This window comes from Ananas comosus, unplaced genomic scaffold (genome assembly GCF_001540865.1).
Source record: "Ananas comosus cultivar F153 unplaced genomic scaffold, ASM154086v1, whole genome shotgun sequence".
In the NCBI taxonomy this organism is placed as follows: domain Eukaryota; kingdom Viridiplantae; phylum Streptophyta; class Magnoliopsida; order Poales; family Bromeliaceae; genus Ananas; species Ananas comosus.
Window position 1 is genome coordinate 61160 of NW_017893328.1, and position 21943 is coordinate 83102.

Consider the following 21943-nt stretch of genomic DNA (forward strand, 5'->3'; position numbering starts at 1 on the left):
ACAATATATTTTAAACTTTTTAACATTAATATATATACTTTTTTAATCATTAAATTGGTTTTTGATTACTTTTAAAGAAATGTATTCAAACCTTAAAAATATTTCAAACTAAGTATTTTATAGTAGAATAATTTACATATATTTAAAGGAAAAACAAAGACGTCGAGCCGCACCATGCCGGGCCGCAGTATGGCCTTACGGCTACACGGCCCGAATATCAAAACGGCCCATATACCGGCAGATCCCGGACAATCACGGGCCATACCACAGCGCAGCCCTTATCATGTCACGAACCATGCGGCCCGTTTTAACCTCATAGGCCTACGGGAGAAATAGAATATAATAAATTTTAATAACAATAATAATTTTAAAAATTGACGACTTATTAGCTTATTTTTCTTCTAATAATTTTTTTTACTCACAGATGCCGTTTTCTGTGTTTAACACCACAACCAAACGACGTCACCGTATAAATTGGCTCGAGCGGTACACCAAAAGAAGGTCCTCCCCAACACCATTGTCTACGGCTGTTTTGCACATATAAATCCGGGCTCCCCTCGTAGAGATCGAAACCCCGTTCCCTTCCTGGTCAAGCGGAGAATCCTCGATCCCAAGAGCCCTAAACCCTATATCCCGGTACTTCTCTCTTCTCCGACCTTGCTCTTTTACTGTTTCCTCCCCTTAATTTTTCGCCTCGTTCCGAGTTCTCTACTCTCCTTTCTTTTGTTTTCGGAAGTTTATTTGGATCGCCGCAGAAATTTCTTACTTTTTTTTTTTTTGTAAAAAAAATAATTTCGTCATAATGCTGTTATTTGCATAGTGTTAGAAGGGCTTCGGATGCATAGCTCGATGAATTGGTGTACTCGAAGTCCCAGATGCTAGGGTTCTCATCTCCCTGAAGAGGTTTAGCATGGGAATGGGGCATTCAGATTTGTTATTTTGAATTCTGAGCAAAATGGCCAAAACTCGATCGGGAGGTCAGCAGAAAGAAGCGGATTCCAGCAGACCGAAAAGCAGGGCTGCTGCTCAGAAAGTGAAAGCTAAGATAACTAAAAGTTCAACCGCGTCTGGTTCGACATCTAACGGAGGCTCGAGAAGCAGGAACACACCAAGCAATGCGAAAGATGCCAGAACTTCCGTCACATCCGGCTCCGAAGCAGCAGACTCGATCAATCTGAGAAGGTCCAGCCGCGAACCACCTACCAAAAGAACGAGCGTCTCGTCAAGTACTACCACCGGTTCGCGGAAATCCGGAAGGCTTGCTAATCAGTCTCCGCCATTTTCGCCCGGTGAAAAGAAGTCAGAAAGAGCAGAGAAAAAAAGGCCTCGAAGTCCCGTCAGAAAGTCTGACAGAGTCGAGAAGAACAGAGCCTCGAGTTCCTCTGGTTTCAAAAGTCCCAACAAAAGCCCGAGCCCAGTGGCTACTGCTAAGAGCACGAAGAAAGCAAAGATTGAGAAGAAGATCGTTGGTATAGACGCCAAGTCAAAGAGCGGAAGGAATAAGATGGATACTGAAATCGGATCATCGAAGAGTAAGAAGAGGATGACTGGGCGAAGTTACCGGGCGTTTTTTAAGCAAAGTGCAAAAAACCTCAAAATTCCAGGTATTACAAGCTTGCGATCTCTTAACTGTTCTTTTTCCTAACTACCTCGTTCCAGACTAATATGTTACAACATCTTTCGCGCCATAATATTCCTGTATAATGCACACGAGAAAGTCACCAAAATCTATCACCCCTTCTTTTCAATGAGATTTGATTGTTTCTTTTTTAAATCATATGCATGCTTGGTATCTGTCTGTTCACTCATTGTGGACATGTAGACCCTGCGAGAATGCAGGAGGAGGAGGACGAGGAGGAGGAGGAGGAGGAAAATTGTTCAGATGCAAGAGCTAGTGATAACGATGAAGACGGCGTGGATAATTGCCACGAACTAAAAGGTGATCAGGCCCATACTCAATACAATGGAAGTCTAAAAGGAGCTGGCGAGGGATCTAGTTCTGGTTCAGAAAAGGTTCCGGATTTATCAGTAGAAATAGATTCCAGGAGTAAATTAGGTAGCTCTACCATGAGGCAACCTTCGAAATGTAGTGATAGTGATGATCATATTGAGAAAGAATCTGATTTTGAAGGTGACAGGAGTGACATCAGTGAATCAGATAAAGTAAAATTAAGAACTCCAGAGTTGGTAGATACTGATACGGATGCTGGGTCTCCCGCCACTGGGTTTTCTCCGGAAAGTAAGGATAACTCTGAAGCAAATGCGAAAATGCCTGCTGATATGGATGCTGGGTCTCCCACCACTGGGTTTTCTCTGGAAAGTAAGGATATTCCTGAAGCAAATGTGAAGATGCCTGCTGATAGTCTTTCTTCAGAAGCGCTGTTGAACAAACAAGAGGCTTTCGGAGCCGATGCTACCTCTCCTTCTGGTACTAAAATCAAGAATTTGGACCGATGCTTAGAGTGCCCTAAGCCCCTTAGGTACTTTCTCTTTCATAGTCTCCCCGACCCTGTCACCTACCTCTTTTTCTTTTCCTCTTTTCTACTGGTTCAGGTCTGTAACAGTGTTTGCGTCTTTGATTGTTGCCATTATTCTGCCAACTATCTGAATGACTATATTGCCAATTAAATTAACTGCCAAAGATAATGTTGCTAAAATTAGTTTGCATACATCTGGGCTGAAAAGGAATCCAAACTGTTGGGCTAACCTTGGCAAACACTGTCCAAGAACAAGATATTTTGCATGATGGGTATGAATATTATGTGCTGGATTGATTATAATCCCAACTACTCTAGTCTGAAACTTTTGTACTGGAAAAACAGATAACTTTGCACATCTATTTAATCTGTGTCATCCCTCCTTGAAACTATAAATCCTACATTACGAGTCAAAGAGTTTCTCTTGCACTTTTAAGTTTCATGTCTGCATGCTTTTATGCCTGATTTTGGTAGAGAAACCTCTTGATGGATTAGCTAATGGTCATTGCTGTGGAGCACAAGATTTTACTCTGAATTTTAATATTTTAGGTTGCTCTCGTGCCTTTGTATTTTGACACAGTGATGGGACTTTTGATAATAAAGTTTCCTATCGTTAGCAGGGTCAAGGACTTGCAAGCTCAGGATAATTGTATATGTAGTACAAAAGCAAAACCTGATTTAACTTCCTCCTTTTCAGAGGTACTATCTTTTATTCGATTTGTCATTTGTATATAGTTCTCTTTTTCTGTTTTACAAAGTTCGAGAGTATCAGAATTGGGTGATTCGTCATTGTACTTGCAAGGAAAAAAAAGCAAACTTTTGTCCTCGACAACTTCCATATATTCCTTTGGTAGGCGTGTATTGTGAAATGATGTCCTTTTCCTATCTTTTCATGTTTTCACTTTAAAAGAGGTTGAGTGTGGAGGTTAGCGGTCATGTTGGAATTCCAGAAGGGCACTCAATGTCAGCTAACGTTAAGGAGCTCTTGATGGACAAAGTGGGCCCTCATGCTTGTGTTGTTTGCAAGAATCCTGGAACGCTTTTGTGGGTAACCTAACTTTATAACCTTTTTTGAATATTAATCAGTGCATGTGTGCTTTTCGATAAAAGTTTAAAGTTATGCCTTCTGGGATCAGGAGAATATTATTTGTGTCGTCTAAGATTGAAATTGTTTTCAGCTGTATCTTTCTCCACGCACACCAAACCGCTCATGTAAAAAAAACTAGTTTCTTCTTTTATGCATGGAATAACATTATTATTTGGATCTAGTCTGTGAAACTTCTCACAAATTTCAATAGTGTGCAGCAATTGTGTATAGCCAATCTCATTTCCTTGTATTAAACAATTTATATAGGCCTTTTGACTTCAATGTTGCAGTTCGTATATGTATGTTAGGTTGCTACTTCTGTTTACTAATCTGTCATTGAAGATTGGATTGAAGTGCTTTGGAAGGTTATGATTCTTTAAAAGTGCTATTCATTCTTATACCGGCTAGGAATCTTAATGCCATCTAACTGATTAAACAAAGGTAAAATAAGATTATGCAAGAAACTTAGTTTTCTCCTCGTACAGAAAGAGCACAATAGCATGATTGATTAGTTAGCTGAAAGTGGGGCAAAATAAGGTAACTCAAAAACTTGCAAGGCTAATATTTGCTTGTTGGCCATGGATACTTTTCTAATACTAGTAGGAATATATTTTCAAATAAATCTACATATATGACTTGGCGTTAGTTTAAAAAGGTTTATGATTTGTGATTATAGAAATTATTTTTATTCCTCTTGCTCCTTTCAGTTTTTTCCTCCCTTTTTGCTTGATGTTAATTTCATTATATATGCTAGTTTAACCTGTTTAACTCAGAAAAGCACTTTTGGTTGTTTATTTGCATGTGCTTCTGTGTCCGTAAGATGGTTTTCTTATGTTTTCTAACATGCACCTAATATTTTGATAGATGCTGTGATGGGAAAGGGTGCAAAAGAAGCTTCCATCTTTCTTGTCTGGATCCGCCCTTGCAAACTATCCCTCCTGGTGTTTGGCTATGTATTCCTTGTATAAAAAAGAAGATACAGTTTGGAGTATACTCGGTCACTGAAGGAGTAGAGTCTCTTTGGGATGTCAAAGAGGGTGAGCATGATAATTGGTTGGCACGGAAGCCTTACAGCCTTGTATTTTTTGTATGTTTCCTATTATATTCTTATATTCGCTAACATCTTCTGCTCTATGTGTAGGAATGCAGAATAGCAAACATTATTTTGTCAAATACAAGAGCCTTGCCCATGTCTATAACCGGTGGATTCCGGAGAGTGAAATTCTTAGTGAAGCTCCAGAAGTTGTTGCAAAATTTAATAGAAGATATCAGAAAGAGAAGGTATCCTCATCTATATTATATATTCGGATGTATTTTGCCATTTAATGTCTTAAAATAGTTCTTTTGCAACAATTTTTTTTCTTGATGGGTTTTTATCTCAAAAAAATGCTGGTTAGATAACAAGGTGGAGGCAAGAATGGACTGAGCCACATCGTCTATTGATGAAACGACAGCTCATGCCCAAAAAACTGGCTAACGAGTTTTTTAACGGGCTTGCTGATAAAGTTTCATATTGTAATGCTGAATGGCTAGTGAAGTGGAGGGACTTGGGGTATGAGCATGCAACATGGGAACTAGAAACTTCACATTTTCTCCAAACTGCTGAGGGTCTGATGCTTATAAAAGATTATGAAGCTCGTCACGGGGAGGCAAAAAAAGCATCTGATCTTTCAAAAGCTAGCAAGGTTGGCTAAGAGCTAAGCAGTGTTTTTTAATGTTAAATAACAGTAGTATTTCTGTATTCATATTTTAATATTCCATACGGAATTACTCTGCGTTACAAGCTTCATGGGTTATCCTTGGCCCTGATTTATGTTCTATCTCTATTGTCTCATTTGACAGGATGAGTGTTGGCTGTGTTGGTTAACTTTGATGCTTTTGCCTACGATTTTCATTCTATTAGTTTGATGCAAATTTTTTGTTGTCTTGTGACAATCCCGAGGTGTGGTTTCACTAGAGTTGTCCGACATATTTTGTTTTTGTTTCGTGAGTTGCATGGTTTCTCCTTTTCATTTTTTTAATAGTTGACTGTAATGTTGTTTCCAGGCTTTACAGTTTAAGCAAAATCCTTTCCACAAGCTGCAGAAGTTGCCTAATGGATGCCCAGCAAATCTAGATAATGATCATTTGAATGCTGTTAACCGGCTTCGTGAGTTCTGGCACAAGTCTCATAATGCTGTTTTCATTGATGGCCAGGTGGGAACTGGTTAATGCTTTTGGCAAAATCTTTATAGTTAGCTAGCCTTTTATCAATGACTATAACCTAAACTTTACGAATTGCTGTAAGGATCACATGGCTCTTATTCTGCATGCATATCTGCCGTAGTTTGTTCATTATGGTGTTTGTATAAATGGTTAATCTTTTCAATTCTATTATAATTGTTTCATATTTCTTTTGCACCTACCTAAATGGTTTCTAAACATTCACAGGAACGAGTAATTAAGACCATCTTGTTCATATTATCCTTACTACCTCATGCATATCGGCCTTTTTTGATCATATCAACGGCTGCTTCTATTTCCTTATGGGAGAATAAGTTTGAACGCTTGGCACCATCTATCAATGTTGTTGTCTACAATGGGAGTAAAGATGTTCGGAAGATGATTCGAACTCTGGAGTTTTATGAGCAAGGAGGTTGCATAATGTTTCAAGTTCTATTATCCCATCCAGATGCTGTTATAGAGGTATTGTGTTTCCTACTTGCTTATGCATATTGTTGTTGGGCACTTACCAAGTTTATTACAGCCTTTGTTTTCCATGTATTAGGTGCTTGTTGGTTTCTTAGTTACATTACGTTATAGCCTTACTGGCTTAGTGGATGCCTATTTCCTATTCTCACTCTTTTCGCTTGTTTTTCAAGGACTTCCACTCTGTGGAAAGCATCAGTTGGGAAGCTATTATAGTGGATGAGTGTCAAAACTCGAGAGTTTCAAAGAATCTTGAACATCTTAAGAGTCTTGCCAGTGATATCAGAATGCTGCTTTTAAGTGCTCCACTGAAGGTATCTGATAAAATCCTTTTGCAATCTGAACTTTTTCTACTGCATAGATATGTCTTACTAATTTTTGGATTTGCAGGATAATCTTGCAGAGCACATCAACCTCCTTTCTTTCCTTGATCCAGGAGGGAAAAGGACATGCCTCGATAGTTCAAAGTTTGATTCCAGTGATACTGTTGGTTCGCTTGCTATTTTGAAAGAGAGATTAGCTCGCTACATAGCATATGAGAGGAAATCAGATTCTTCAAAATTCCTGGAGTACTGGGTTCCTGTACGCCTTTCAGATGTGCAGTTAGAGTTGTATTGTGCAACTCTCATTTCAAATTTACTTCCTCTTCGTTCATATACTAAAACTGATTCGGTTGGAGCTCTTCGCGACATTCTTATATCTCTCCGGAAGGTTTGTCTGGATTTGTTATTTTCGCCTGTTGCCCATTGGTTTTCATCCTGTCTTACTTACTTTCAGATGTTATTTGGTTTAAAACTTTATGGTGTTATGGATCTTCTAATAGTGGAATTTTCCTTGTTGGCAGTGCTGTGACCATCCTTACATAGTCGATCAATCACTGCAAAGTTCATTAACCAAGAATCATCCAGTAGGTGAAATTTTGGATATTGGGGTAAATGCAAGCGGCAAATTGCTACTGCTTGATAAGACTCTTCGAGAGATCCAGAAACGCAAATTAAGAGTATTGATTCTCTTCCAGGTATGCTATTTATGCTCTTTAACCATGTTTTCTTTTTTGGTAGTTTTGCTTTTTGGACAGAAGTTCTTGTAAGTTAGGAGCTTTCATTATTACAAAGATCGGTGTCTTTTAGATTCATAGATACAGGAGCTTTGCAGGAGCTAATGGATTGTGCAACTATGAGCTTCCCAGCGCCCGTCATATATCCAAACAGGATGGCTGAAGATCTAATAGAGTGCTGAGTTGTCTTTTTTTTATTAGATATCTTTTTTAAAAATATTTTATTGGTGACTCAATCTCTAACATCCATCTTAGCTGATTTGTATCATTTTTATATTGCAGTCAGTTGGTGGAGCCGGAAGGAACCCCATTGGTGATTTTTTGGATGATTTCCTCCGTCAAAGATTTGGTGCTGATTCATACGAACGTGTCGATAGTGGATTGCTTATGTCCAAAAAACAAGCTGCGATGAGCAAGTTCAATAACAAGGAAAATGGGAGATTTGTATTTTTAATTGAAAATCATGCATGCCTTCCAAGTATTAAACTGTCGTCTGTTGATGCTATTATTATATACGACAGTGATTGGAATCCACTAAATGATCTAAGAGCTCTTCAGAAGATAAGCATAGAGCCACAATCTAAGCAGGTAGTTGTGTTTCGTCTTTATTCATCTTGTACGGTGGAGGAGAAAGTTCTTATTTTGGCAAAGCAAGATATGCTTCTTGGTACTAACATACAGAGTATAAGCCCAACTGTTAGCCACGCCCTACTCAGTTGGGGTGCTTCATATCTGTTTAGTAAACTAGATGCTCTCCACCAAAATAATGACTTAAATAAATTCGCTGATGCTTCTACCGACAAACTATTCTTGGATGAAGTAGTAGGGGATTTGTTGGCAAAACTATCCAACCAGGCTGAAGCTTTTAGTGAGAGAAAGAGCTCGGTCTTAGTAAAAGCTCACTTGAGTGGAATGTCCTATTCAAGAAATATTACTCTAGTTGGTGAGAAGGAGGGAATCTCTTCAATGGATAAAGATCCTCCAAAATTTTGGTCCAATTTACTGGAGGGAAGATATCCTTCTTGGCGATATATATCTGAACAATCACCGAGAAGCCGGAGAAAGGTTCAAGACTTGGATGAATCAGCAAAACTACCAGCAGCAGAGAATGAAGAAATCAAGAGAAAACGTAAGAAAGTAGCTAGCGAAACTATTGATCCAAAATCTCTCCAAGGTTGGCTTCAGGATAAAAGAAAAGAAGTTACTGATAGCACAGATGTTATGTCGCGTGAAAACTCTACTCCTTCAACTGGCTCTGGTCGGCAATCATTTAGTCCACAATGGAAAGAAGTGGTTATTCCAAGTAGGAGATCAAGCGAAGCAGGTAACACCTGGATTTCATCTGTTGGGTGCAATTTTTCTTGAGTGTCATTGTTACTGAATATAAACTTTATGGAACTCTATACAATTTCATTTTCAGAGTTAACTGGAAATCAAGGTGGTCTTGAATCAGGATCCCTAGCCAGCTCGGCTCCAACATATGATGATATGGATGCACATAAATCTCCTACAGTTCAATCTGAAGGAAGAGAAAAGTTGTGGAATGCTCAGAGGAGCCTTCATCTTTTATTGAAACCAGAGTTATCAAATTTATGTGGAATCCTGAGGCTTCCGGTATGGAAATCTTTCTTATTTGCTTCTTTATCATATATGTTCTAGTTAAATTTCATTTTCTTTTGATTGTATCATCTCGAAAGGAGCTGTTGATTTGTAAAATTCATGAATTGGTACGACCTGCATCATGCATACTTAATTTATGCTGCCAAATGGCCTTTTGCTGAAGTTTTGATTTCTTTATCCAACATATTCAGTTTGATCACTGTCGTATTCATTATTTGTTTATTTATTTAATTTTGTTTTCTTGTGTATGGAATATGGATATTGCTTTCAGTAGATAAATAAGATACTGAAATGTTGTTCTGTTCATCATGCAAGATATATCACTGGTTTTCCAGTATGGATGTCAATTGAGCACATTGTTTTGTTTGCAGGAGGATGTAAAGAGTAAGGCTGAAGTGTTTCTTGGGTATGTTATGAACAATCATCAAGTTAGTCAAGAATCAAAAGCTGTATTGCAAGCTTTCAAGATATCCCTGGTGAGAAAAGCCTTTTCTTCTTATCTTATTTATTTAATCATGATAATATATTTTGGAAGACAGTTTAATTTCTACCAACTTTGTCTTACTTTAATAGATTGAAATTCCATCGAAACTTTTTCACTCTGCTTTATCTTTCATTGAAAGTTGAAAATAAACATTTTTTCCCACTTGAGGAATTATGCCACAACTCAAAAGCAACAATTTCTTTTTCCAGCTTGAGCAATTATGAAGCAAACATGCATCAGGCAATTTGTTGTTGTCTTTTTATGATGGTTGTGGACATGATAGCTTGCTTTTTGTAGTTTTTTTACCTTCATCAGAGTGTTAGTGGCTTACACTGAGACCAGATACTGTTATTTTAACAACTTATTTCTCTTTCCAAGGATAAGTATCCTTCTAGTATTTTTGAACTAGTGCTGAACTTATATGGCAACTGAATAAAAATTTAAGCATTTATAACATGTGATTGTGTTATGTTTGCACGTAATAGATAGGATATTGGCATCCTTTTCGACTGCTTTCAATTATGCTCCTCCTTTGTTGAATTTCAGTGTTGGCGTGCTGCTTCTCTGTTAAAACATAAATTGGATCGCAAAGAATCACTTGCACTTGCAAAAAAATATTTGAACTATGAATGCAATGAGGAGCTGGCTAAATCTGTTTATGATAAATTAAGGATACTTAAAAAGAAATTTTCTCATCAAGTTGGTGCGCTAAGTAATCAAGATTGTACAAATTCATTGGAGAATCGGCAATCAGTATCCCGAAATGAAAATATTACTAAAGAATCTGCTACTGAGGTCTCTTCTGATCCTACAGCATGTAATCAAGGTGAGTTGGAAGATGGTGAGTTCCAAGAGAAGGAACAAGTCTCTGTTCATGAAACTCATGGTGAAATACACCAACATATTGGATCGCTAAAAGATGAACTCCTTAAAAAACGAATTGACTTAATTGACAAAGTTTATTCAAGAAGAGCAGAAGAAATCCTCCTCAAGCAGCAACGTGAAATTTCAGATTTTTACCGACACATGAAAAAGGTAGAGATGAGTCTGAATAGGGCACATCAGTTGGATTTGGAGATCACTAATAGCAGTATTTCGGATCCTCTTGTAAGGAACAACAAGATCAGGCTGCTAGATGAAGAGTTCTCTAAAATAATGTCTGCATTTGAGGAGCACGTGAATAGCGAACGAAAGAAACTTGAAGCTTTGCAATTAGCTACAAGGGAGACAGAGCGAGAAAGGAAGAATAACTGGATAGAGAAAGCTAAAGCCCACAAATTGGACGATTCCTTTGATTCCATTTCTTTGCCAGATTCTGGATACATTGCAGAGGAGTTCAGGTGGGTTGATGAGCAAGCTGTGTCTTCAGATGTCCTACGAGACTCGGGAATATATTGTCCCTCTTCTATTCCGTCATCGGAGAAAGAAGTTATGCCAGAACAAATACCTGTTGAAACTGGAAATACAGCTTCTGAGGGCAATATTGCAAATAGAGTGGAATCTGCTGAGCCGACCGGAGAGTTCGTTGATGCTGTAACTACAGTTGCATCTGGAGAGGCACGTCATACGAACACAGAAACTGAAATTTCAGATTTCCAGGCATGTAATATAAACTTGGCGAGGAGAGTGTCAGATGATAGGTCTATGAGCCTTGGAATAGAACCAGGTGTTGACTTGGAACCGAATAGAAGTGCTGATAATTCTGAGGTGACTAACTTGATGTATTCCTCACTGCGAACTTCAGGAGACTTTACTTTGACAGCCCGTGTATCGTCGAGTTCTGGCTGTGAACATGACACATCAACTAATCAGGTACTAAGGGGCTGTTTGGTTCCTCAGAAAAGCATGGAAAAATTTTTCTGAGAAAAAAGTTTTCCATGGAAAACCTCGTTTTCACTTTTTTGTCCGTTTGATCTCAAAAAAAAGACTAGCTTTTTTGGAAAGCTTCTTTCTAAATTTTACGGGAAAACTAGCATTTTCGTTTTCCAAAAAAAAAAATCCGGAAAACGAAAACATTAATTTGCCATAAAAATTGGAAAACAAATTTCCAAAAAAGCTAGTTTTCCTTGAAACCAAGTGGACGAAAAACTAAAAAAGAAGTTTTCCATGGAAAACGTTTTTGGGGAGAAAACTTTATTCCACGCTTTTCCAATGAAACAAACATCCCTAAGGCAAAACTTATATTCTACAACTCTGGAAATGCCACTCTTTAGTTGATAACTAGATACTAGCTCAAAAGAACTTTATTGCAACTTCCTCACTATCGTTAGTTTCAATTGCAATATGGAAATGGTTTTTTGATACTGTAGCACAATTTGGTCTTTTTAATCTTAACCAAAGAAGATATGTATTTGGTTCATACAATCATATATCTGGCCCCCAACATAGATTTAATATCTCAATGCTAATGACTAATCTCAGTTTGGTATTATTTTCGTTGCTTGATACTACTGTTCTGTCATATAGAATGGATGATCCTGATCTATTAGGACAATTTATTAAGGCCTCATTTGGATGTCAGAATAAGTTATTCGAGGCTAACTTATTTGGCATGAGAATTTTCTAGTATGATTGTAACTAAGGAGTTTTAAGTTTTGCTTCTTCAAAGGTGTTGCTATTCATTATTTTGTAGGATAGCATATTTCCCCTATGAGGTGATTTATCTTATGCTGAAAAAATGATTTCGAAGGTTAAATATTATATTTCATTCTAAACATTTGATCACACTCCTTATCTATCGAATGTACAATTTTTTTTTTAGTAAATCAAGGTGATATTGCGAACAAAATATTCATACATCTAAACAAGGTCTAAGTGTAGATGTATCAACTATCAAAACATATTTTGTTCTCTACATTATTTTAGTTGACACAATTAAAAGAAAGTTTTAAAATATTTTGCATCACCAGGAGCCCTCTAGCGACAGATGTGAAATAGAGACAATTGAAGGTGGAAGAGCTCCTGCTACTAGTTTTTCCCCACAAATCTTGGTTTCTGTTCAAAATACAAGTACTGTTCTTCCAGTGCATACTGATCCAAGCAACAATATAGCTACTAGCACAGCAGCATGCAGAAGAATTGTGGAGCCTTCTACAGTTATACATGATTCTGTCCAACCAGTGCAACAGTTACCTGCAGCGGCAGCGGCTACATTGACCGGTCAACCCAATAATCCTCCGACCTCTTGTTCGAATATTGCCCCAGAAAGAACACATCCTGAAGCCCCGTCTACTGACCGACCAGAGATGGAAAGCCGTCCTCCCCAATTATTTCCAATGTCACAATTGGTTTTGTCTCAAGGGATCAATCCTGAGCCGCTCAAAAATGAGCTGACTAGAATACGTTTGCATGTAGAGACACTGACAAAGTTGCATGAAGATAAGGTATCTTATTTTAAGTATTGTTTTGCTACTAGCATAAATTGCACTAATTAAATCTAAAAGCTTATATTTATTCCCCTCATTATTTAGACCTATGGCACCTAAGCTCCTTTACACATGTTTGTTCAGGAGTTGTTAGGTAGTCTTGAAATATGATTTGAAAATCCAAAACACCTCTTGTAGTGGATGGGATCATATATTAGGAGTTACTTACAATTACATAGAAATTATTGTGGAAATTGGGGTTACCTAGTAGTCCAAACAATTCATCCAAGGAATGCTCCTGCTGCTAGTTCAGTGACATCTTGGTGAAGTCTCCTACAGCCATTTTGTCTTCCAGATTTGATTTAAGGACTGGAAGGTATTGAAATATATTACTTTCGCCATCATCTTTATTCATTCAAGGTGTTTCTTCCTCTTTGCATTTTTTTAATAGTAGCAAAATAGATGAATCCTTAATGATAATTTCTAGCATCAGTATGAAGCTACCCCAACTAATTTTAAGACCTGATTGTCACTCAAAAGTCCTTATTCAGCACCCATGGAATATGTCTTGTATGGTTTCATGTTCAAGTTGCCATTTGAGCCATTTGAATTTCTATTCATGATTGTCATTGTTTTAATTGCCTTCGCATTAGTCTTTTTTTATTAAAGTTCATACTCACCTTGATTTTGAGCCGTATTCAGCATCCGCCGTAACTTCTGTTACATTTCAAACCTCTAACGAGATATATTATTGTTTCACAGTTCTCTTTTTGCCTCGCAGAAGAATAAGCCCTTCCAGATGCACATTATAAACAAAAGATTGTTATTAAATGGATGAAATGTTACTGTAAATAACAAACTGAAATTTTTTATGGCAACAAATTATAGATTAGTGACTTAATTTGGTTCACTAAGTGGCCATAAAATTTTCGCGTGATCTCTCGAGTTATTTCACTGAATTATTACCTAAAAGAGTTTTGCTTGCCAAATTCTAGTTTTGCACTTAATCGTAATCTGTTTTTACTGCAGCTGATGATGGAAAATGTTGTAGCTGGTGAGGAAGTGATGCCGCACAGGAATCCTCGAGGTGCAAATGGCGGCGGCGGCGGCGGCGGAGGCGGAGGCGAAGCTGCGAGGGCCGGGCCGAGAACACCGATAAGGAAGCTCTCCCGCAACCGGGGCCTAGTCATGCACGATGAGATGGTGGTCGAGGATTCGCCCCAGAACGCCAACTCCGGCGACCATCGCAAGCGTAGGCGCCTCTTCGACGGTTAGCCTTGCGACTAGGTTCATGTTTGTGGTTTGATATATTTTTGGTGTATCATTTTAAGTTATTTGGCCCTTCTTGACCATGTGTATATTCTAACACCAATTTCACTGGCTTGAATATTATCTACTCCGCTAATCCGAAATTTGGGAGAATTTTTGTAGTGAAAGTACAAGTCAATGCATATAAATGTAGTGCTATATTTTGTTCTAACTCTGTTATCTTGTCAAGCCAAAAGATGTGCTACCATTTTATTTTATTTTTTTCATTTTAGATAAATGCTGTATCATAAATTTTGCGATAAAAACGTATAAAATTTTATTTAAACTTTGGTCCATTATTGTTCAATTATTTAACCCTTTTTAAATTTCAATTTCGGTACCCAAATTTTTAATTCATTTAAGCTGTTTGATGATTCTTCTATACAAACTTCATGTCCCTTAATTAAAGGGGAAATTTACACTTTTGGTCCTCAAACTATGAGGTGCGTGACAATTCAATGTTTCAAATTTTAATTTATTGTAATTTTTTATTTAAACTTTTTAAATTATTATAATTAAGCTCCATAAACTACTTTGCTTGGCTAAATATTAACAAAATTGTTTTCAATCTTTTTTAATTATTGTCGTATCATCAATTATTGTACTTTCACATGATATTTATTAATATTTAGGCAACTAAATTGAACTGTAAAATTTGATTGCACCAATTAAAAAAGTTTTTGAACCAAAACTTTTTAACAAACTAAAAATTCGAAGATCAAAATATCACGGGCCTTATGGTTTGAGAACCAAAAAAAAATTTTACCCTTAATTAAATTATAGTTAAACAAGAAAATTGTAAAAATAAGTCAATGCATTCAAATATTGAAATATAAAAATTATTAAATAACTCAAATCAATGAATAGCGAATAACAAAAGCGTATTTTTTTGCCATTGAGATACATGCATGCAGAGTGTATAGCAGTAGAGTGGTGCTTCAGCAGTTGAAAGATCTGTTTAGTGGTTGGAGAAAAGAATGCAAAACTTCATGAGAGTTCACATCAAGAATTTAAGTTCCGTGACACAAAATCGTGCCGAAAATTTACTGACATAGTACGACACGGTGCATGTCGAACTGTGCTGATCACAAAAAAAATCATGTATGCCAACATATAATAGTATAAAATATTTATTTTCCTTAAAAACATAATATTTTAATTATTTATTATGTTTTTTTATCAAATTTTTTAAACTTTATTAAGCAAATTACTTACTAATTTAGAAAATATAAAGTTTTGAGAGATGTCATCGGCACGAAACCTGCACCATACCGATAACTTATTGGCACGATACGATACGATAAATACGGCCTGTGCCGCTAGGCACTTAAATCCTTGGTTCACATTTTGAGGGGTTTGCAGCTTCGCACGCTGCAACTAAACAAAAGAATGATTCGTAATCCGATGTGTTAGACCGAAAAGCGCACAGGCAAATTTCTCCGTTACAAAGATGAGCCCCACAATCAACACCCATATGATAAAAGCAGAATAAAGTTGTTCATGTAGACAACAACAAGAAAACCCAATGGCATTAATGAAACCACCTCCAACTACAACAGATCACTCACTCTATAGCCTCCGAAGGGCCTGTTTCCTAGGGTTCTTGAAACGAAAAGGCGAAACACAAGCTCATTATTAGAGGATGCAAATGCCACTGCCGAACAGGGGGGGGAAACAGAAGAAGAGAAGAATGAAAACATTTCTGCTGAGGTGCTCATCCTTGTTTTTTCTTTTTTTTACAACAAATGGTTACACCGCGATGGTCGGGCTATCGACCGCAAGTCCCATAGTGTTCAAGCCGTTGTCGACATAAACAACCGAACCGGTAACCGCCGATGCGAGCGGGGACGCTAGGAAAGCCGCCACGCTCCCAACCTCATCTGTAAAACATATTATTATTTTAACACAAAAGGAAGTTAGGGAAAGAATTATGCATGAAAGAAAAAGAAGAAGAGAATCCAGTGAAGTGTATTCGCTCAAGATCGAACCTGCGAGTAGTTCTTTCTGGAGGGGTGCATTGGAATATGAGTAGTCTATCATCTTCTCGATGAATCCGATGGCTTTTGCAGCTCGGCTACCCAGAGGGCCTGGGAGATGTTACATGTTTTTGGAGGTTCAATTAAACAGTTTTCACGCTACTATAAAGAGATCAATGCTACACAGTATGTATAGTTCTGGCAGTAGTAGTTCAAGCAATCTACGAAGGTAAAAGTAGATCTATGACATGTATTCTTTGCCGATATAACTCTATTATCTACACAGGATTGCATGCTCTTCTTTAAGATTGTGTGACAAAACTCTGTAGTGCAGTAGCAGGATTTCATAGGAGAAAGATACCTGCAGAAATTGTGTTAACCCTGATTTTGCCTTTTCTTCCGGCTTCGAAAGCTAGCACCTGCATATCCAATCAATACAGCAGAATTAAGATGAGTCATTAAATAAGGGCCAGCGCAGCATGGCCTGGCTGCAAAAGTGCTGTTTGAATAAAGTTGTCTGAAGATGCTCAAAAGGCTGTCTTATTCAGATTTCATTTATGCTTTTGGATAGAAGTAGAAGCTTTAGTTTAGAGCTTCTGTTTTTGGAGTTCAAAGTTTATTCTAGTCATTCACTCCATGACTAGAAGAGCTCGTTTTAAGCAACATCAAAGAAGAAGAGCATGACGGTCTATAGAAGAGCTTACCATAGTATCACTCTCCAAAGCAGCTTTTGCCGAACTCATGCCACCACCGTAGCTGCAAAGTGTTTTAGAAAATTAAGTATCAAAAAGGCAAAAATAATCAGATATTATTAAACATTTCTGAAAATCATCAACCATGTAAGAGTGTTTACCCAGGAATTGTCCTTTCAGAAGCTATGTATGTTAAAGATACTGTAGCACCACCTGCAATTATACACACACGGCGCAAAATTTTGAACTGCAAATTTCGTATCAGAGAACCAACTAAAGGCTATAATAAGAGGTTCAAAATTCTACTTTGTGATTACTAATTAGAGGTGAGGGGCCTCAAACAGGCAATTTTTTCAGGGTTTAGTTGAGTACATTGAAATTATTCAGCACTAACAGGAGAAAGAAATGAAGCTTTGATTTCTGTAATAGAGCAATATACCTGGATTCATAATAGGAAGGAAATGCTGGAGTAGAGAAACAAATGAATAGCTTGAAGCTGATATTGCAGCAAGGTATCCTCTTCTTGATGTCTCCAACAAAGGCTTGGTCACCTGTTCATCCGATTATTAGAAAATTCAAAAGAAAATTTAAATTAATAAACTAACTAAAAAGCCAGAATTGCAGAATGCCTTGCCTCTGGGCCGTTGGCAAGAGAGTGCACAAGAATGTCAATGCTTCCAAAATCATTCTTGACAGACTCGGCTACTTCCTGTGGAAAAGGAGGAAATATTTATCCCACAAAATGTCACAGCCGAATAATGTGAAAAGGTTCACATATTTATGGTTAATAAAGCACCCTCTAAATCAACAGATTCCAGTTCTCGAGAATGTCGATAAAACGACCGCCTACCTTGACTGTCCAATTTGAGGCTCCAGCATAGCGCTTGTTAGCTTTGACCTGAACAAGATAATATGTCGCGCTTCAAATCTACAAAATAAGGTAAAGGCAAAGCCCATCAAAGTAATGCATAATTATGCTGGACTTACATCTTCAGGAACATCCTCAGGAGTATCATAAACTGCATCTAATGGGTACACTTTGGTTATCTCCATCAGAGAACCATTAGGTAACCTGTATACAGGAATGAGTATACCAAACCATAAGCAGGTATTAATAATTTGAAAAAGACAAAGAACCGTGCAGAAAACAATATTACACACTTGCGTGACTCGTCGAACTTCCCTCGTCTTAAGCTTGTCTCGAAAATATTAAGTGCCTGAAAGGAAAAATATAAATCAATATTATCTACGCATTGCCTTTCCCATTCAATTTATCAAAGAAATTTACAAGGGAAGATAGTCCACATACAGGCACCCATGTACCAAGTAGAATTTCGGCACCAGCAGAAGCAAGAGCTTTTGCAATTGCCCAACCATAACCATTATCATCGGCTACCCCGGCAATGAACGCCCTTTTACCTGAGTGATGAAAAGTGAGGGGGAAAAAAAAATCAGTACAGAGTTAAGTAAAGGACAGCTAAGGTTATTCTTCTACCAAGATCAGTGTGAAAAGCACTAGGCATCAGGAATAACAAGATAGGAATTAGGATTAACCAAGTTATTGTCAAACACATGTGAATAATAACTTTCATACTATACATGAATAACAAGTTCCATACTAAAATCAAGCATCTAAAATAGGATTACAAGCTAAATGATGCACCACAAACCATTACTTACTGTACCGAAGTCAAGTAGCACACCGTATAACTGCTGTTGTTTGAATTTAGTCAAGTAGCATAGTTGGGCTGAATGTCAGTTTTTTTTCTTGTTCTCATTAGCACTCCTACTTTATGTTTTTTTTTACTTCCATCGGTACATGATTAATCGGTTGCGAACCTGATACCAATTATTCAAAAAAGAAAGAGAATATATGCTGTTTAATGCCATGACATCTACAAGTTTTCCATGGCAACACTGCAATCCAACTAACTGGCAAGTCGTAATAAGATTATTTGGTATTTACTTCGACACAAGGTAGAACTAGATTTCTTAACCTATAGCCAGGAAACAAAAGAAGTTTATAAAAAAGTCCCGAAAAAGAGGCCCATATACAGAACTTATCATGGAATTTAAATCAATGCCACCGACTTGTAAGTTCATTTTGTAAGTTACATGAGAAATAGGTTCCAAAAAAATTATGACTTTTAACATTTGGCACATGTAGCTTTGTAGATCATATTCAATGGTTTAAATTTTTTTACTTTTTGGACCTCTAAGATTTTGCTCCAAGAGAATGATCCATAGTGGAGCAGGTCCATACCCAACCAGAGAAAATAAAGGTGGTATAAATAAAAAAAATTATAAAGCATAAATTTATATATACTACTTCACATATCAGAAGAATAATCTACTTGTTTTTGTTAATAAGCAAAACAAACCATTGTTTTTAAATTTCCTACAATCAAGCAACAAGAGATGCAAATTTTACCAGGAATGGTCACTAAATTACCAAATTATCGGAATTTTAGCAGAGAATTTAGTTAAATCCTATTCAATTCAATTGAAATTTACCTCTCAGATCGATGGGCAATCCAAAACCCTCACTCTTCTCGCTCGCCTCCGACATCGCCCTCGTAACGACCTTACTACTGCACCTCAAAGGAGCCCCCAAACTACTCTTCATCCGAAGAGATCCAACGGAGGAGACATGGCGAGAGCTCCCGAAGCGAGGTTCCCCGCACATTCCCCGATCAAACCCTAAAACCGAAGCCCTAGACGCGAGAATCCTCTGCGACGACAAGACGCACGGCCTCGCCGCTACCATTTGCATCCCCGCGGTCGCCGACGCCCCCATTTCCCTCCCGATCACCAAAAGCTGAAGAAAACACGAAATGCGACGGATTTAGAAGCCAAAAGGCATCTCTGGACCGAGATCAGAAGAAATCTTGCCGAAATTTTTGCAGAAATGCAGTAGAATCGTCGGGAATTTGGAGAAAGGTGAGGTTTTTTTACCTTGCGGAGGAGGAGTGGAGCGGGAGAGGAGAGCCGTGTCGAGATCCTCCTCGGTGTCGTCGTCTTCGTCGAGCTTTTATGGAAGAGGAGGGGGAGAGAGAGAGAGTAGGGTTTTGGTTGTTCATGACGCCGAGGCGGGAGAGGGAGAGAGAGAGAGAGAGCGGAGCTTTCGATGCGGCTCGGGTTCGGGTTAGGGTAAGGGTTAGGGTTAGGGTTAGGGTTAGGGTTTTTGGGGTTTTGGGCACGGTGAGTACGAATGAAACTTTACCCGAATCCGAATCCGAATCGGAATCCGAATTCGAACCAAACATATTTATTCACCACGTATATATGAAATTTTTTCGTAAAACTTTTTTCAATAATTTTATTCGATTTTCAAAATTATATTTTTCCTTTTTAAATTTTAGAAATATTTTTAGAAGTTACGGCGTAAATATAGATAGAATAAAATGACCAAAATCTACCCTAATTTTAAATTTTTTAATATCTATACTATTATCTTATTTAACCTAAATAAATCACAAATATGTCCAACCGTGCAAGAAAACTTACGCTCATAAAATAATAAAAAATAAAATAAAATAATAAATATAATATTAATAATTATAACTCCTCTTTATAGATTAATTAACAATTAATTTTCATCAAATATAATTTATATTAACGTTTCATCTATAAATTCAAATTTTTGGCAATACGCTCTCTCACCACCTCCTTTCACTCTCCTTCCTCTCCCAACTATATCGTTCACTTAGGCCTATAGTATATGATTCATTAATAATTTCATATATGTATATTAACATTTATCAATTAAGATAATAATAACATGAATTAATTACTAGAACCAATATCGTATCACACGTTTCATCCTATCATTTTATTAATTTTATAAAATTTAATAAATGAACCCAACAATTAATTTACTGCCACGTGGCAAGAAACCCTTCATCCTCATAATAATAATAATATATAATATAATAATAATAATCTATTAACCCCTCTCCTCCCCAGTTATACGTTCTTAATGTTTCATCAATGAATTCTATATTAACATTTCATCTATTAATTATAATGTTTCATCTATTAATTCTATTTTTTTTTGTAATAACTCTCTCTCCCCCACCCCTTCCCCTTCCCTCTCCTCCCTAACTATACGTTCTTGGTATATGATTCATTAATATTTCATCAATTATTTGTATATTAACATTTCATCAATTAAGGATAATTATAATCATAATTGATTACTAGACCAATTATTCATATTCACTGTTTCATTCTTTCATTTTGTTAATTTTTTTATAAAATTTTAAAATATATTTACCTAATATGTAAAATAATTAGATTTTAAATTTAGACTCTCAGTATCAATCATTACAAGATTAATTCTATTTGAATATTCTCGCGCCGATCCTCCTCTATACATATCACCTTTGCAATCTCCATGCCACCGATCCCATCCGTGAGTATTTTTTTTCAAATATAATATTTTTTTTATATAGATTTGAGTGATTTGGCGAGAATTAGTAATATTTTGAGGTTAATTAGAATTTTTTTTGTTCAATTTGAGCGATTTGGTATGAATAGATGACATTTTGAAATGCTATATGTTATAGAAATGCTATATGTTACTTGCACAATTATTGTTCGTACTACATTACACATTCCAGACTAAATGAATGAATAATCTATATTGTATATATTAGTATATTTCTATATACTCTAATTAGGATTTATTTAAAATAATTTTTTTTCCTGTTGCATCGATTGCTATATAATTGACTATATTGTACCCTTTTGACATAGTAATATTTTATTTAGTTATATTAATATTTTATTATTTAAAATTTTTTTACTTTAGCAGTAATTATCCACCGCATCGCGCGGGTGCGTACACTAGTATTTATATTATTTTGAATAGTATTTTTTGTATAGATTATAAGAAATGGACAGGATAGTGATGGAACCCTGACGTAGGGAGAATAAATGGAATAACTTGAAATGTTGAGGGAGTGAAATGTAGATTTTTGAAAGTTAGAAAAAGTGAAAAAATAGATATTTATAAAGAAGAGTTTTCTGTAATTTAGTCAAAACTTTTACTTATTTATATTACTATTCTAAATTTTTAAATTTATTCTGAAATTATTAACATGTCCTTTTATAGTCCATTTGATTAGTAAATCCTAGGTAAAATAGGAGTATCTAAAGAATTTTTTTTATTTTTGGATTAATTTTAT

The 21943-nt window shown here is 36.7% G+C and overlaps 2 protein-coding genes and 1 long non-coding RNA gene across 5 annotated transcripts; 2 read left to right on the forward strand and 1 right to left on the reverse strand.

Moving 5' to 3' along the window:
* The first annotated feature begins 489 nt into the window (after positions 1 to 489).
* LOC109705619 (chromodomain-helicase-DNA-binding protein Mi-2 homolog) lies at positions 490 to 12996 on the forward strand. Of its 3 annotated transcripts, none has more exons than XM_020226363.1 (18): positions 490 to 636; positions 821 to 1604; positions 1823 to 2480; positions 3098 to 3176; positions 3388 to 3521; positions 4429 to 4601; positions 4706 to 4845; positions 4962 to 5249; positions 5611 to 5760; positions 5995 to 6249; positions 6426 to 6566; positions 6643 to 6963; positions 7097 to 7270; positions 7592 to 8633; positions 8763 to 8923; positions 9301 to 9405; positions 9960 to 11225; positions 12323 to 12996. In XM_020226363.1, the coding sequence occupies exons 2-18, from the start codon at positions 956 to 958 to the stop codon at positions 12845 to 12847; spliced, it is 6261 nt and encodes a 2086-aa protein (XP_020081952.1). In that variant the 5' UTR covers positions 490 to 636; positions 821 to 955; the 3' UTR covers positions 12848 to 12996. The 3 variants fall into 3 exon arrangements, with proteins under 3 accessions (XP_020081952.1, XP_020081950.1, XP_020081953.1); XM_020226361.1 differs by having other exon boundaries at positions 8730 to 8923; positions 12323 to 12994; XM_020226364.1 differs by lacking the exon at positions 490 to 636 and having other exon boundaries at positions 1464 to 1604; positions 1833 to 2480; positions 8730 to 8923; positions 12323 to 12991.
* Positions 12997 to 13110: 114 nt separating this feature from the next.
* Positions 13111 to 14324, forward strand: LOC109705618. The gene is made up of 2 exons (XR_002214804.1): positions 13111 to 13154; positions 13808 to 14324. It is a non-coding gene; the product is annotated as an uncharacterized LOC109705618 (long non-coding RNA).
* Positions 14325 to 15537: 1213 nt separating this feature from the next.
* LOC109705623 (enoyl-[acyl-carrier-protein] reductase [NADH] 1, chloroplastic-like) lies at positions 15538 to 19866 on the reverse strand. Its single transcript, XM_020226371.1, has 13 exons — positions 19710 to 19866; positions 19269 to 19572; positions 18064 to 18173; positions 17916 to 17971; positions 17742 to 17826; positions 17605 to 17652; positions 17389 to 17463; positions 17194 to 17305; positions 16916 to 16967; positions 16767 to 16818; positions 16424 to 16481; positions 16075 to 16173; positions 15538 to 15966 (listed from the first exon to the last, which is right to left on the reverse strand). The coding sequence occupies exons 2-13, from the start codon at positions 19549 to 19551 to the stop codon at positions 15836 to 15838; spliced, it is 1161 nt and encodes a 386-aa protein (XP_020081960.1). The 5' UTR covers positions 19552 to 19572; positions 19710 to 19866; the 3' UTR covers positions 15538 to 15835.
* Between the last annotated feature and the right edge of the window lie 2077 nt (positions 19867 to 21943).